General features: G+C 40.6%; 1 protein-coding gene across 1 annotated transcript; it reads left to right on the plus strand.

Annotated features, from left to right (window-relative positions):
* The first annotated feature begins 24 nt into the window (after positions 1 to 24).
* On the plus strand, positions 25 to 1,225 carry LOC119549558 (putative N(4)-(beta-N-acetylglucosaminyl)-L-asparaginase GD10667). The gene is made up of 2 exons (XM_037857708.1): positions 25 to 80; positions 142 to 1,225. The coding sequence occupies exons 1-2, from the start codon at positions 25 to 27 to the stop codon at positions 1,223 to 1,225; spliced, it is 1,140 nt and encodes a 379-aa protein (XP_037713636.1).
* Positions 1,226 to 14,622: the final 13,397 nt, after the last annotated feature.

Consider the following 14,622-nt stretch of genomic DNA (forward strand, 5'->3'; position numbering starts at 1 on the left):
CTATTTGGATTATAATAAGAAGTTATGAAAAAGCTAGTAGCAGTATACGTGTGCTTATTTTTGCTGGCATCTTTTGTTTGGTAAGGATATAAAGTCAATCAAAGGTACTGCATCCTGTTTCTAAAATTCTGTCTCCAATAGGGCAAAATCTACTTCAAACGCGAGTTCCGGACAGGGAAACACTGGTCAACTTCTACCGATAGTTATCAACACCTGGCCCTTTTCAGCCGCCAACGAGGAGGCGTGGCGGATCCTCAACCTGAGAAAGGGCGGAGTTGGCCAGACGAGGGATGCCGTGGTGGGCGGAATATCCCAGTGCGAGATGCTGAAGTGTGATCATGGTATTGGCTACGGCGGCAATCCCGACGAGCGTGGAGATGTATCCCTGGACGCCTTGCTCATGGACGGCAGCACCATGGAGGTCGGTGCAGTGGGGGATCTTCGGAGGGTTAAAAGCGCCATTAAGGTGGCCCGCCACGTCCTGGAGCATACATACCACACCCTTTTGGTGGGCGAAGGAGCCGGGGACTTCGCCAATGCCATGGGATTCCAGACCGAGTCACTAAACACTGCGGAAACCACAGAAATGTTGCAAAATTGGACGGTGCATAACTGCCAGCCAAACTTCTGGCGAAATGTCTATCCGGAATCCACGTCTTCCTGCGGTCCCTACAAGCCCCTCAATTCGTGGGATGAGGAAGCTTCTGGAACTGAAGATCATGAGATCGGACCGGATAACCACGATACTGTCACCATGGCCGCCATCGATGTGGAGGGCAATATCCACGTGGGCACATCCACCAACGGACTGCGATATTCGCTACCCGGACGTGTTGGGGATGCGTCGGTCCCTGGTTCCGGTGCCTATGCGGATAACGACGTGGGCGCCGCTATCACCACCGGAGATGGTGACATCCTGATGCGCTTTCTTCCCTCCTTCCGTGCTGTGGAGGCCATGCGGGCGGGCAAGACTCCGGCAGAGGCGGCGAAGTTGGCGATCCAGAGGATACGGGCGCGCATACACGGTTTCGAAGGCGCCATTGTTGTTGTAGATCGCTTTGGAAACTATGCAGCGGCCTGTCATGGTGTAACACATTTCGCGAAGCGATTTCACTTCATGGTCAGCAGCCCGGCCAATCCTAACCAGCCGACGCGTAGAGAAACGGTCATGTGCACAACGGAAATCAATAATTCGACCAAGCCTTTTCACGAAGTTATTTGGTAGGTAGTTTGAACTAACAGGTCAGGTCTTTTTTTAACATAAATAAAAGTTTAAAATATTTTGATATATTTTTTATAAATGTAATGAACAAGTTTTATTTATTGTGTCATCAAACTTTTAATAAATTTCACGAAATTCTTTATTAAAATACGGGACAAACGGTTTTACAGGTTAGATGACCAATGGGTATTGCCCATATGGGAACTAGCTGATCAGCATTGTTAACATTAGTTTGGAGGACGATTAACTCAGGGTCAACCAAATGGGTAACCATGTATGGAGTAGTTTGGTAAGTTAGTTAATTCCTTTTGATATTTTCATAGATGTTCACTAGAGCTGCTTAAACTTATAAGGGTATTTTAAGGTGCTACTTCCATTGGATTATAGACTGCGTTTGGGTACATCACTAATTCGTACAATTTGTTTAATTTTGGCATAGATTTCAACCAACAAATAGTTTTAATTGTTATCCATATATTTATTTATATTTGAACAAAATAAATATCTTGAGACGGTATGATCTGGGAGAACGATTGTTTTATGCACACATTCGTGTCGTATGAGCACATTCGTCAAATTTTTTGATGACAAAGAATTTTTTATTATTAGAAGTACATATATATACACATATAAATATTATAAATAATATTTTAACAAAACTTAACATTCAAAACCGTCTCCTGTGTCAATGGCGAGCTGTAGCAGCTGGACCACCGAACGAATTTTCCAGTTACGGACAATCGGAACTCTAGACCAGTGGTCGGCACACACATACCATCACAGTTTGCCTTGCATTAGTGTAAGTGTAAAAAGCACGAAGTTGGCGCGCAGCGCTCTGACGCCTGACGTTTCTCTGTTTTGCACTGAAATTCTCTGCCGCAGAAGCAAAAAAACACGCCGAAGCTGAGAAAAAAAAGACCCGAAGACTCATGCCGAAGTCATACGAACATCTACGTTATACGTGAGCGAGCAGAGGATGGGCAGAACACTATCCTATGCTCACTAGATAGGCCGCTGCCGACCACTGCTCTAGACCAACATATATATTTTCATGAACGGTGTAAATAATTTATTAATATAATTTCACCTAAATGTTTATGATTTGACCACGTCACGTTAATTTTTTATAAACGGATCATGGCAAACAGATTGCTGTCAATGTTCTTGATTTTTTTTTCTGGGTGCAGAGATAATCAGAGGAGCCTGGCATAGGCTTCGGGCCAAAGTGGTTCCCAAGTTCACTCTAAATATGAAAACCAAAGTCATATAAAGATTTTAAAACTACTTGTTATCTGCACAGAGAGAAATCTTCAAGTACATTGTTCTTGAATTAAGAACATTCGATCTTAAAAACCGTGTAAGTTATATTAGAACAAAATGGTGAGCAGAGAAAAGTTAAATTGAGTTTATTTAAGTATACTGATATACAATGTATGTACATACCAACAATTCAACTTGATTCGAGCAAAATGAAAACATTTTCAACTTCAAAAATGTCGTTCTATTTTCAAGAACACTTTCAACTCAGATGAGAACGTCAGAGTTTTCTTTGTGTGCAAGATCTTGACTGTGCGCCAAGATAGTCTGCCTCGGCTATCCAAACCAACGTTTATGGCCGTTCTGAGAAAATCAGAGGAGCCTGGCGTACGCTTCGGGGCAAAGTAGTTCCCGAATTCACTCTAAATATGATATGATGTGCGGCCCCCGCAAACCGATTACCCGCAAAGTGAGTACCAAAGTCACGGCCGCAGTCAGTTTGGAATTAGATATGCGCATACATTGAGCGGCTGGGAAAAGTTTTGTTTGCAATGCAAATCTGTTTGCGATGCGATGTGTACGGGAGTGCGGCTAACGCTTAGTTAGAGACACTTGTCTGACTTGTTGGCGTAATTAAATTTATTTGGAACGGGAGCGGGCAGGACAACGACTATTTAGCCAACCGTTATGCACACATTTTGATAACTTTCAATTTGATTCCACTCTGCGGCGACATGGTGGCTCAGCAGGAGGAAGTGTTTTGCATTGTGGCCGTAATGAAATAAACTTGTCACACAGTCGGCAGCAGAGTGTCCTGTTTGCCGAAGCAACATCCGCAGGAGTAAAAGGCTCGGGGTCAAAGTTCGGCAGCAGCTGCTGGGCCATTCTCATCCGCATCCGCATTCTCGTTCTCATTGGAAATTTAATTACGCATGCGACTTGTTTACAGATCCAAAGTTAAGCCCTGCTGCCAGACGGACGTGCACATTAACCTTAATTAAGTGACAAACAATCCACATCCAGGCGGGGCCACCGAGTTCGTCACGCCATCATTTTACTCACAGGCAATTGGATTTTAATAGGATTTGGTCTTTTGCGAAAATCCCTGCCGTCTCCCGACTTAGGAGCCAAAGTTCTGGCGAGTGTCCATTTGCATAGCTGTTGGCAACGCAACTCTTTGGCCTGCCGGCCATTATTTCGCACTTCTGTGTAATTTAATTCGTTTGCAATGTCTTTGCGAATTATGCGGATGGGAGGTTTACTCTGCCATTTGGTCCTCACGTTTTTGTCCCTTTGCCGCCCCAGTATTTGGCCTTAAAGTCCTTTTGCGGCCACGGGGCCACAGAAACCCCGAAAGCCGCAAGCCACTTTCGTGATCCTTCATCGGAGTCATCTTAACGCATCATTTAAGCCGGACGGGGCCGGACGGGGTCGACTCCCCTGAAAGGGGGTAGGATAATGGTTCGTCATTGTTGCTCTTAATTAAAGTTTAAATGTGCCAAGTTGTTTGGTCTTTTGGCCAAAAGATGTTGCTTTAACATCGGCCATTGCCCGGTTGGATGTGATTTTTTTTTTATGTTGAGCTGGGGGCATGTGTGCGAGTGCCTGGCCCATCCATGCATCCATCCATCAATCAATCAATTACGCTTGGAAGTGCGCCAGGATAATAAAACGTGCCTGGAACGGAGTTTTGTCAGCAAAATTTACGATCAACTTGGCAGGAAAACGGATTTCGATTTTATGCGTCGAGGAAAGTCCTTAAAGACCGTTTGTTGCAAGTGCATTGTCCAGAAATGTACAATGTAGGTGCAAGCTGAAAGAGAAATATTTGTATGCAATTGTCATTTCAAGTTGTATAAATTCATAGAGAAAATGTGTGTCCCTGGATAATCTAAGAATTTGAAAGAGACATAGGAATAAAGCTTAAGGCTTGATAAAGACATAAAGCGTTGACTTTGGACTATAAAAGTGCTCAACAAAATTAAATTAAAGCACCTAATGAATTGTTTTTAAAGCATCATAATAGATTTCATTCTTTTCTTTTTCAATTATTCGGCTAAAATATCTCGACTGTTCTCTAAATCTTAATTTTTTTGTTGTCGACTCACCGACTTTTGCAAAACTCAACGTGTCAAGCAATAAAATAGAACATAAAATATATAAACCTTGTTTTTGTGGTCATTCATAAATACGAAACATTCTCCATTTTATTAAAAATATTTCCTTTCCACTTTGATGGACCTGATTGCTGGATTTTCTTTACCTCTCATTTGCTGTGGAGCATTTCTGTTCGGGAAGAGGTCATATTTCATGTGATTTCATGCCACCTACATACATATTAATTCAGTTCGGAGCCTGCAAAATTGCCGGCCATTGTTTGATTGCTGTAAATGCCGGACTAAGCTGGCAAAGCAATTATTTACCTAAATGGTTTGCCCACGTCAATGGCAATTGTCTGCGATTTCCATTTGGCTGAAATGTGTTGCATGCAGGCCGTCATGAGGCTGTCAGAGGCATGGGGACAATGAAATCTGGCAAAAAAGAGACGAACTGCTGCCGAGCAGGCCAGTTGGGCGCTGCAACAAAAGCAGGATAAGGCAAACTTTTTAATTGAAAACCAACAAAAATATAACGTCAAAAGTTGCAAGTGGTTGACACTTCGCACCCGGACCACCCACAGCACCCACACCACCCAAGCCACCCATTACCAGCCGTACCACCCGGCGTATGCGTGATATTGAAGGTATCAGGAGGAGAGAGTAAACGAAACGAAATGAATCCTTTGCGACAGCCGTTGCCAGGCATCCAGTGCTTTAAGCTGAGAATACATATATGTACATATATGTAGATACGTACGTGGCCGGAAGTCCATTGGTCTTAAATCTGAAGGAGAGCTATTGCCACATCGTTATGAGGGGACTCAAACAGTAGCCGCACTGCAAGGTACATACTATATGCCACATATTTAAATTAAAGATTATGGGAGTATGCGGAGTGGGCACGTCGCACTTGCGACTGGCGGATTGGGATTGCGATTGCTGTTGACACAATTCCGCATCGAGCTTCCTGCCACTGCCATCGCGTTTTATTTACGTCTCTGCAATTTATCGAAGTTGGCATATGATGCCTGCTGCCCTGTTTTTCGCGCGTTTTTTAAGCCGTTTGCACGCATACGAACTGCTTTCTCCGCAGAGCTTAACTGAATCAGCTGCAGTTGGTAAACAACCACCCACTGTCGCCCACCGCCCACTTCCCCCCCCGGCGATGTAATGTGATTATTCAGTTGTTTTGCTCGCAATTAAAACAAATTGTGCCCGCTGCGAGCAAAAACATAAGCAAATGTATCGTTATTTGTGCAAGCAATGATGCTCGCAATTCGATTATCCCACCAGTTGCACGGATTAATCTCTAACCCGGACATTCTTGGGTCCATGGCTAAGTCGCTCATAAGGCCAGCAACGAGCCATAAAAAATCAATTCCGAATTTGGCAATTCCGCAAAGATTTACGTTTCAATTTCAGTTCCTGCCACAATAAAAACCAAAGCAGCCGTAGTGTGTATCCCTGGAATACATCCGTACATATGCATGAATATGTATCCTTCAGGACTCAACCGAGTGCGTGTATGTGTAAGACCATAAGCTGGCTTAGCAGATTTGTTGTCGAAATTAGCAGGCTGTAAGGGATCGAAAAAGGGAGCGGTCGTCTTAGAATATCTATTTTCGGCAAAAGAATTCCACGTCGTTCGAACAGATTTATGCGCCATAAAATTGCGGCTAGACAGGTCCATACATGTCAGCAAGGACCCGCTTTATGGCGCCCAATAAAAAAGTGGAACCCGACCGGCAATAAAAGTAGAAATGCCTGATCAACGCACTGAAACTCTCTACCCACCTATATACACAATATTTAGTCCTCTTACTCAAACGAATGTAAATACTTTATGTTTGCACTACACTTTTGTCTTTTTATGCCCGTTGTTTTTGTTAATTCAAAGTCAACAGCACCGAAATAAAGCCTAAGCCCCATTGTGTTTGCCCTAGGTAATTACAAAAGGCAATGTATACTTATGGCCCTTTCATTAATATGTGAAAAGGTCCTTGCGGCTTGACTTTTTTCCTCCCCTACCGCGATTCGAATTTTAATTGCGGTACATACATGTTTTATTGCGTGCCACTTGCCGGGGGCCTGGCCTGCGGCCGAGTCGGGCTTAAGCCAGTTGAAACAGCTAAAAGGATCACGGATATGGCCGCATAGCTGGCTGCCAAGTTGTCGCAGCCGCAGGTGCCGAGGCGCACTCACCGTGCACTTTAATAAAGTTCTCGGATAATGCATAGTCTCCAGCTAAGTATGCCACTGAGATAGCAATCCCCGTACCCACAGCTCTGCCCCATCCCAAGCCAACCCGCTCTTCAGTCCACACTCACAAAAAGTTACTTGTTGTTACTTAATTTGCAGCAAGTAAAATGAATAGCCTTTTAATCGAGTGAGCCCAGTTCTTGTGCAATGCCACAAAGGATTTTCTACTATTGTAGTCCTTTAAACAAAAACCAGTTACTAAGAAAAAGAATCTGTTTTCCTTCTTACTTTTTTTAATATCTGAAAAATAAATATGTTTATAATTTTGTTTGAAATTGCATTATAGTGGACTTTTTAAAGGTAAAATAAGATATTATTACCTTAGTTTTAAATTTTTTATTTGTTTACCTTGTTGAAATAACATAAATATAGGGTTTTCAGAGATAAATGCCATAATATGGAACATATTTAGTGCTAAGTGAGTTCATCTTTGGGGAGATCATAAATATTGAATCGTTTTATTCCTCCTTCTATTTAACTTTTTTCTTCTAGAGTTCAGGCTAAATAATTATTGTGATTATGAAGTCTGTACATTTTTTGTTTCGTTTTTTATGTATGGCAATAATATTTATATTTTTGCTAATATTTGCATTAGATGTATGACAATAAACAACAACATCCGGTCGCAATGATTTTTAACGCTTTAGAATCTCTGTATTTATTTACTGTTTAATCCAAACTTGTTTCAGAATAACATTAAGTAATCACATAAATGTCTGTACACATGAAGAGCTTTATTTTATAACCCAAAAGAGATGCATCAAAAAATGCTACATACTGGTACTACACTCATAGAAATTTTACTGTAAAATCGCCCTAAAAACAAGGAAAATCGCCCTAAAACGGGGGTCAATGGCGACTGGGTAACAAAATAAGGGCAACATTTTCTAAAAATAGGCATGTATTGGTCTTACATTTAGGGCGATTTTTCTTAGATCTAGGGTTAATTTTTTTAAGTCTAGGGCGATTTTTCTGTTTTCAAAGGCAATACCCTTAACATATGAAAAAATATTTTAAGCATCAAGGGCGGTATTTCTTGAAATTATGGTGAAGCGCCCTTAAAACAAGAGCAAGTGCCCTAAATATTAAAGCTAATTTTTATACCCGTTACTCGTAGAGTAAAAGGGTATACTAGATTCGTCGGAAAGTATGTAACAGGCAGAAGGAAGCGTTTCCGACCCCATAAAGTATATATATTCTTGATCAGGATCACTAGCCGAGTCGATCTAGCCATGTCCGTCTGTCCGTCTGTCCGTCTGTCCGTCTGTCCGGATGAACGCTGAGATCTTGGAAACTATGAGAGCTAGGCTATTGAGATTTGGCGAGCCGATTCCTGAGCTTCTTACGCAGCGCAAGTTTGTTTCAGCAGAGTGCCACGCCCACTCTAACGCCCACAAACCGCCCAAAACTGTGGCTTCTACAGTTTTGATGCTAGAGTAAAAATTTAAACTGAAATGTATTGTTCTCATCAATACCTATCGATTGGCCCAAAAAAAAGTTTGCCACGCCCACTTTAACGCCCACAAACCGCCCACAAACTTCAAAAAATCGTAAATATGAACGCGGATATCTCGGAAACTATCAAAGATAGAGTATTGGGATTTCAGATTTAGATTCCGTAGCCTTGTACGCAGCGCAAGTTTGTTATGCGAATATGCCACGCCCACTCTAACGCCCACAAGCCGCCCAAGCCTGTGGCGCCCACAATTTTTATGCTAGATTAAAAATTTTAACTGAAATGTATTGGTCTCGTCAATGCCTATCGATTGATCCAAAAAAAAATTTGCCACGCCTACCCTAACGCCCACAATGCTTAAATCTGTCTTCCGCCGGTAGGTGGCGCATTTAAATCTCGCTTTGCTGCTTGCATATCTCCATTTCCCTTTGGTCCCTTTAGCTGAGTAACGGGTATCTGATAGTCGAGGTACTCGACTATAGCGTTCTTCCTTGTTATAAAAAAAATCGTGCTTGGGACATGTTTGTTGGTTCTCGGCAAACATTATCTGCGGTACTTTTTCCAGGAATTTTTGTAGTATTATTTGCCTTAGTGTCCTTTTTTCACTATAATTTGAGAGGGTGGGAAAAAGGGAAGGTTTTTTATTATTTGGCCGCTCCACGCATGATGGTAAACTGCTAATTAGAGTCATATGAACTGAAAAGTAGTCATTAAACAGAATCAGGGAAATAACATTAATATAAAACAACAACTTACTTCTTGAGAAAAATCTTCGTGGTCACAGCGAGAATCGAACTCACGACCGCTGGGTTCGCAGTCGAGAGCACTACCGCTGCACCAAAGACGCAGCGCGATAAGCGACGCGCAAAAAGGGTGCATATCTCAATTTGTTCTAAGAACCTATTCTCAATTTAATTCTAAGAAATATTCTCACTAGCGACAACAAATTTTGTTTTATTTTACCCAATTAGACTAAATACATTAAAAAATTATTATTTTAATGTAATAAACATTTTTTTTATTTGTTATTTTGACGTGTTCTAAAATTTGTTTTGCCTCTGCACACAAAATTGTGTGAGAATTCAATTCTATAAACTTGCACAAAAACGAAAAATAAATGTTGACTCTTTGTGGGCTCGAACTCACGCCATTTAGATGAGTTTGAAAGTTTAACGCATTAGACCGCTACGCTACCGAATTTCAAATTTCAAGGGCGATTTTCTAGTTTCAAGGGCGATTTTGGATGATTTTTTGTTCTACGAAATAAGGCGATTTGCCATAAATATGAGAAAATATTAAAAGCATATGCTCGGAAAAATTCGCCCTAAATAATAGAAATTTTAGAAAAATTAACCCTAAAACATATTTTCTATGGCGAATTTTCCTATTTTTAGGGCGATTTTTCTTAATATTAGGGCGATTTCATGTTTAGGGCGATTTTTCTAGTATTTAGAAAAATAATTTTATGAGTGTAGGGTGTATTTTGGACTATCAAAATGATAAAGCAAAAATTGTAATCGGCTTGTGAACTTATATAATCTGGCTTTGGGCACAGAGAATACAAAAATGCCAAGTTCAAATGTAACTCTGCTGTTTTATCTGAGGAATGACAATTTCTGAGTGTATCCTTGAGCTGCAGGACTGAGTCGTGGCATCCCCACTCATCCGTTCGAAGCGCTGCAACCTCTTGCAGCTTCATAATTGCCATGGCAACGCCAACTTCTGCCATTCTTGGGTTCGGGGAGCCTTGAGATGAGATCGGGGAGCTGGGAGCGTTTTCACTCTGTTGTTTTCAAATTGCTTTTAGCAATCCTTCATACTTTTGTTTTACACTTCAATGGGCCAACGCCGCGCCTCCCACATTTCGCGTTTTCCATTCGCCGTGCCATAATTACAGGTGCACGACGAGATGGCTCGCAATTGCATTCCGTTTTTCTGCGTTCGTAATCAGACAATTTTGAAGTGTTTTGCATTTAAGTTTCGCTTTAATCAAGCTGCCGGCTGGCGGAGGACAAACTTTTTGGTCAAGAGACAAAAGGCGTAGATAAGAGCTATGAAAACAGGAAGTTGCCCCAAGGCACAAGCCAGTGTTGCCATTTCAAGGAACCAAACAAAGTAAAAGCATCTCTAATTTGAGTTTTTTAGAATCTTTTGTGTTCTTAAATTTTCAAATGTGCACAATATTAAGCTTTATAAACTGGATGTCGTTTGAAAAAATTAAAAAAATGTAATAACAACAAGGAAGAACGCTATAGTCGAGTACCTCGACTATCAGATACCCGTTACTCAGCTAAAGGGACCAAAGGAAAATGGAGATATGCAAGCAGCAAATGCGCCACCTACCGGCGGTAGACAGATTTAAGCGTTGTGGGCGTTAGAGTGGGCGTGGCAAAGTTTTTTTTAAATCAATCGATAGGTATTGACGAGACCAATACATTTCAGTTTAAATTTTTTATCTAGCACGAAAATTGTGGGCGCCACAGGCTTGGGCGGTTTGTGGGCGTTAGAGTGGGCGTGGCAAACTTTTTTTAGATCAATCGATAGGTATTGACGAGACCAATACATTTCAGTTAACATTTTTTATCTAGCATAAAAATTGTGGGCGCCACAGATTTGGGCGGTTTGTGGGCGTTAGAGTGGGCGTGGCATATTCGCGTAACAAACTTGCGCTGCGCTTAAGCCTACGAAATCTAAATCTGAAATCCCGTTTCTCTATCTTTGATATTTTCCGAGATATACGCGTTCATATTTACGATTTTTTGAAGTTTGTGGGCGGTTTGTGGGCGTTATAGTGGGCGTGGCAAACTTTTTTTTGGGTCAATCGGAAGGTATTGATGAGAACAATACATTTCAGTTAAAATTTTTATTCTAGCATCAAAACTGTAGGATCCACAGTTTTGGGCGGTTTGTGGGCGTTAGAGTGGGCGTGGCACTCTTTTGAAATAAACTTGCGCTGCGCAGGAATCTCAGGAATCTGCATGCCAAATCCCAGTATTGTAGCTCTTATAGTTTTCGAGATCTCAGCGTTCATACGGACAGACGGACAGACGGACATGGCTAGATCGACTCGGCTAGTGATCCTGATCAAGAATATATATACTTTATGGGGTCGGAAACGCTTCCTTCTGCCTGTTACATACTTTCCGACGAATCTAGTATACCCTTTTACTCTACGAGTAACGGGTATAAAAATTGAACAACACACGTGAAGTATGTTTAAGAGAAACAGCACTATTTAAACAAAGTGCTTACAGAGGGATACATTTTCGAATATGTTACATAGACATATGAGAATTTATATTTTTTTCAGGTACATCCAATTAAAACAGGATATCTTTGCCACCATCACAAGATTCGGGAATCAAAACCGGAAACCTTGCGCCTGGAGACTAAAAATGTTGTGAAAAAGTCAAAGTTGGCCAAGTCTCGAGTTCATTCCATTACGTTATTTTTTCTGTTAACTGATTTCCATATTGTTGTTAGTTTCGCCAACTATACACCTATATACACACACTTATGCGTGTGGGTTCACTTTTGCAACTTCTGTTTGGTACACGAAAAAACTTTTAAACATTTTGAACACCCAATTTTTGCGCTTTTATCGCACCCAATGCTTTTCGAGTCGACAAGTCTGCCTTTCAAATGAATTTCTCTCCGAAATGTCGCTTCACCTTTAACCAACTTCTGTTTAAATGCATGGAAAATGGGCACAAAATGTATTTCGAATGCAGCATTAACTTAATTTAATGGTCGTTAAGCGCCACCTACAGGTGATCAAGTGTGGTCAGCCAATGACTACTGGCATTTCCAGAGATTTAAATGTATACTCCCCGAAATGCATGAAACAATTGTTTATCTTGAGTTATCAACAATCTAAGTGACACAAAATCAATTGCGGAATTTCAATGACAGAACATTAAATTATTCTCAGAATTTAACAAGTACTAAAGACCTCACTTCATAGGGTATTATCCAGGCAACAAATGAAATTGCACAAGTGCTTTTAGCCTTCGTTTTGAGTGAATCCCCCAACAAAAACACTCGGAAAGGCGGATTATTCAACAATACCACTGAGAAGCGTCTGTCAAAGAGCTGCAGACTCGAGTGTCAAATGTGTTTTAGCATTTTAAATATTTACATTTCGCATATGGCATTTGCAAGTGTAATGTCAGCCCGAGGCTGTTTTGAGTCTGGGCCAAGATGGTGGCTCTGGCGGGATGGCCACTTGGTCAGGGCCAATGGAATGGTGCTCGGAACTTGTAATTGTAATTTAATTTGCATAAACTTAAGCCATCCTGCCTTGGAGCAGCACCTAGCAGGCACATGTCTGTTTAAATGAATTATTTTTATGACCCCGTCAAGGCAGCCCAGCTGAAATTTTAAAACAATATGTTTTAATATTTATGGCTCAAGTTTCGTAATAGGCTTTGTTTGGCTTTGGGCTGGCAAAAAGGATTAGTCTAAGATGCTGCTCAAAAGCAGCCATATTGAAAACAATAAACGCTCTCAAAGAAATTTGGAGAAAGGCCAGTTTTATTAAACCTTCCGCACGATTACCAAAGATTTATTTCGGTGGGCTGAGTAAAATCAATATAAAGAAAACATTTTCATATTATCAAAGTATAATTACATTTCACCACCACACGACACTTTTTTTGTCAATCAACCACTAAACCTGATGGCTATCAAAACTTTATTTCAGTTATTTACAGGTGCTTTAAACAAATGCGACAATTTATTCATGTCGACACAATTTTATGCCATAACTCTTAATTAAACGTCCATACGTGAAATAAATAGTTTAATATTCGCTTTCTGCTTATTATCATTTCGATTAATTTGCACATTTGTGGGAAACAAGATAATTGCTTTGGCAAACACTATATTCATATCGGATCGGCATCATCTGTCAGCTGGGCTTATTGTTTAGCCATAGGGATATAAATATTTTCAGCACGACCCCATTTGCATGCACATAAATATTCAGTTTTCGGAGTGGGTCAATTGGCATTTCTCGTATGGTCGGATGCGAATTGATTGGGTCCGGTGTGCGCTCCACATCTCAGAGTAACTTCTTGTCCATGAATTATCTGCTGTGTGCCATCGGCAACTGTTGCACAGGCTTCAAGGATATACAATGGCAAAAGGGTCTGGCCCTTCTGTTTGGCCGAGGTATTGTTACTTTATGTTAATGCATGACGTTGTTAGGCAGCTCGAAAATATACAAAAGAAATTAGCAAACTTGAAAAATAAGAAGAAAGGCAGCGGATTCAACGCAACTGTTGACAGTTATCCTGGCACAAACACGCATTGTAATGTCTAACAAGCTTCGCAGTGGCAGCAAACATCGCATGTCACTCAGCGGCCTCAGAGTCCTGACAGCCCCCCATCGTCCTTGAGCGAGTGTTCCGAGTGTTCCGAGCGTCTGTGCGCGGGCTTTTGTCATTTACATATTTACACTTTACTCCCGGTGCTAAAGACTGAACTTTAGCATGTAGTGTTGGTGGCGCCCTGCCACATGTCCTGCCGCCGGGAATCCTTGCACGGAAAAAATATCAAAATTGTATTGGTTTGCATTGGACTCCTTCGTCAGGCTTAGCACCCCAGCTTAACCAGTAATACATGCCTGTCTGTTCGACAAAGAGATATGTCAGGCTATCCTTTTTCCTTTTTTACCCTCTCAAGAAATGGTTAAGTTCAAAAAAGCCACATTTTGAATTCTGGTTTTGGTATCATAACACTTTTTGAATTTTATTGAGTTTATTGTATACCAAGTAGTTTTGATTGCAGGTAAACTACTCATGAATAGGAAAAAATGTTAAGTTCAAAGGAACCAGATTAAGATTTCTGGTTTTGGTATCATAACGTTTTTTGAATTTTATTAAGTTCATTGTATACTAAGTAGTTTTGATTGTAGGTAAACTACTTAGAAAAAAAATTATTGTTAAGTTCATAAAAGGCTGATCAGGAATTCAGGTTTTGGTATCATACATTTTTTTTTAATTTCATTGAGTTTATTGTATACTATTCAGATTTGATTGCAAGTAAACTAGTCAAAAAAAAGAAAACATTGTTAGGAGAAAAAAAAAACCAATTAGGAATTCTGGTCTTGGTATTATAACAGTTTTTAAATTTTATTAAGTTTATTTTATACCCTGTACTTTTGAATGCAGGTACAATAACAATCATAACTAAAGTTCTTGAGTTGTTGAAAACAGGAAACAAGACGAGCCCATTTATATGTAAAAAAAAATATAATTTTAAATTAATACATTTTTCATTTAAAAAGATTTTCATCATGTCACACGATGGCAAACAAGGTCAAACGA

Source organism: Drosophila subpulchrella, chromosome 2R (genome assembly GCF_014743375.2).
Source record: "Drosophila subpulchrella strain 33 F10 #4 breed RU33 chromosome 2R, RU_Dsub_v1.1 Primary Assembly, whole genome shotgun sequence".
Taxonomy (NCBI): Eukaryota; Metazoa; Arthropoda; class Insecta; order Diptera; family Drosophilidae; genus Drosophila; species Drosophila subpulchrella.

Bases quoted from the DNA above. Each gene is read 5' to 3' on its own strand.
- LOC119549558 (XM_037857708.1), top strand. From the start codon at position 25: ATGAAAAAGCTAGTAGCAGTATACGTGTGCTTATTTTTGCTGGCATCT. The intron at 81-141 runs GTAAGGATATAA...TGTCTCCAATAG, and splicing joins TTGCTGGCATCTTTTGTTTG to GGCAAAATCTACTTCAAACG.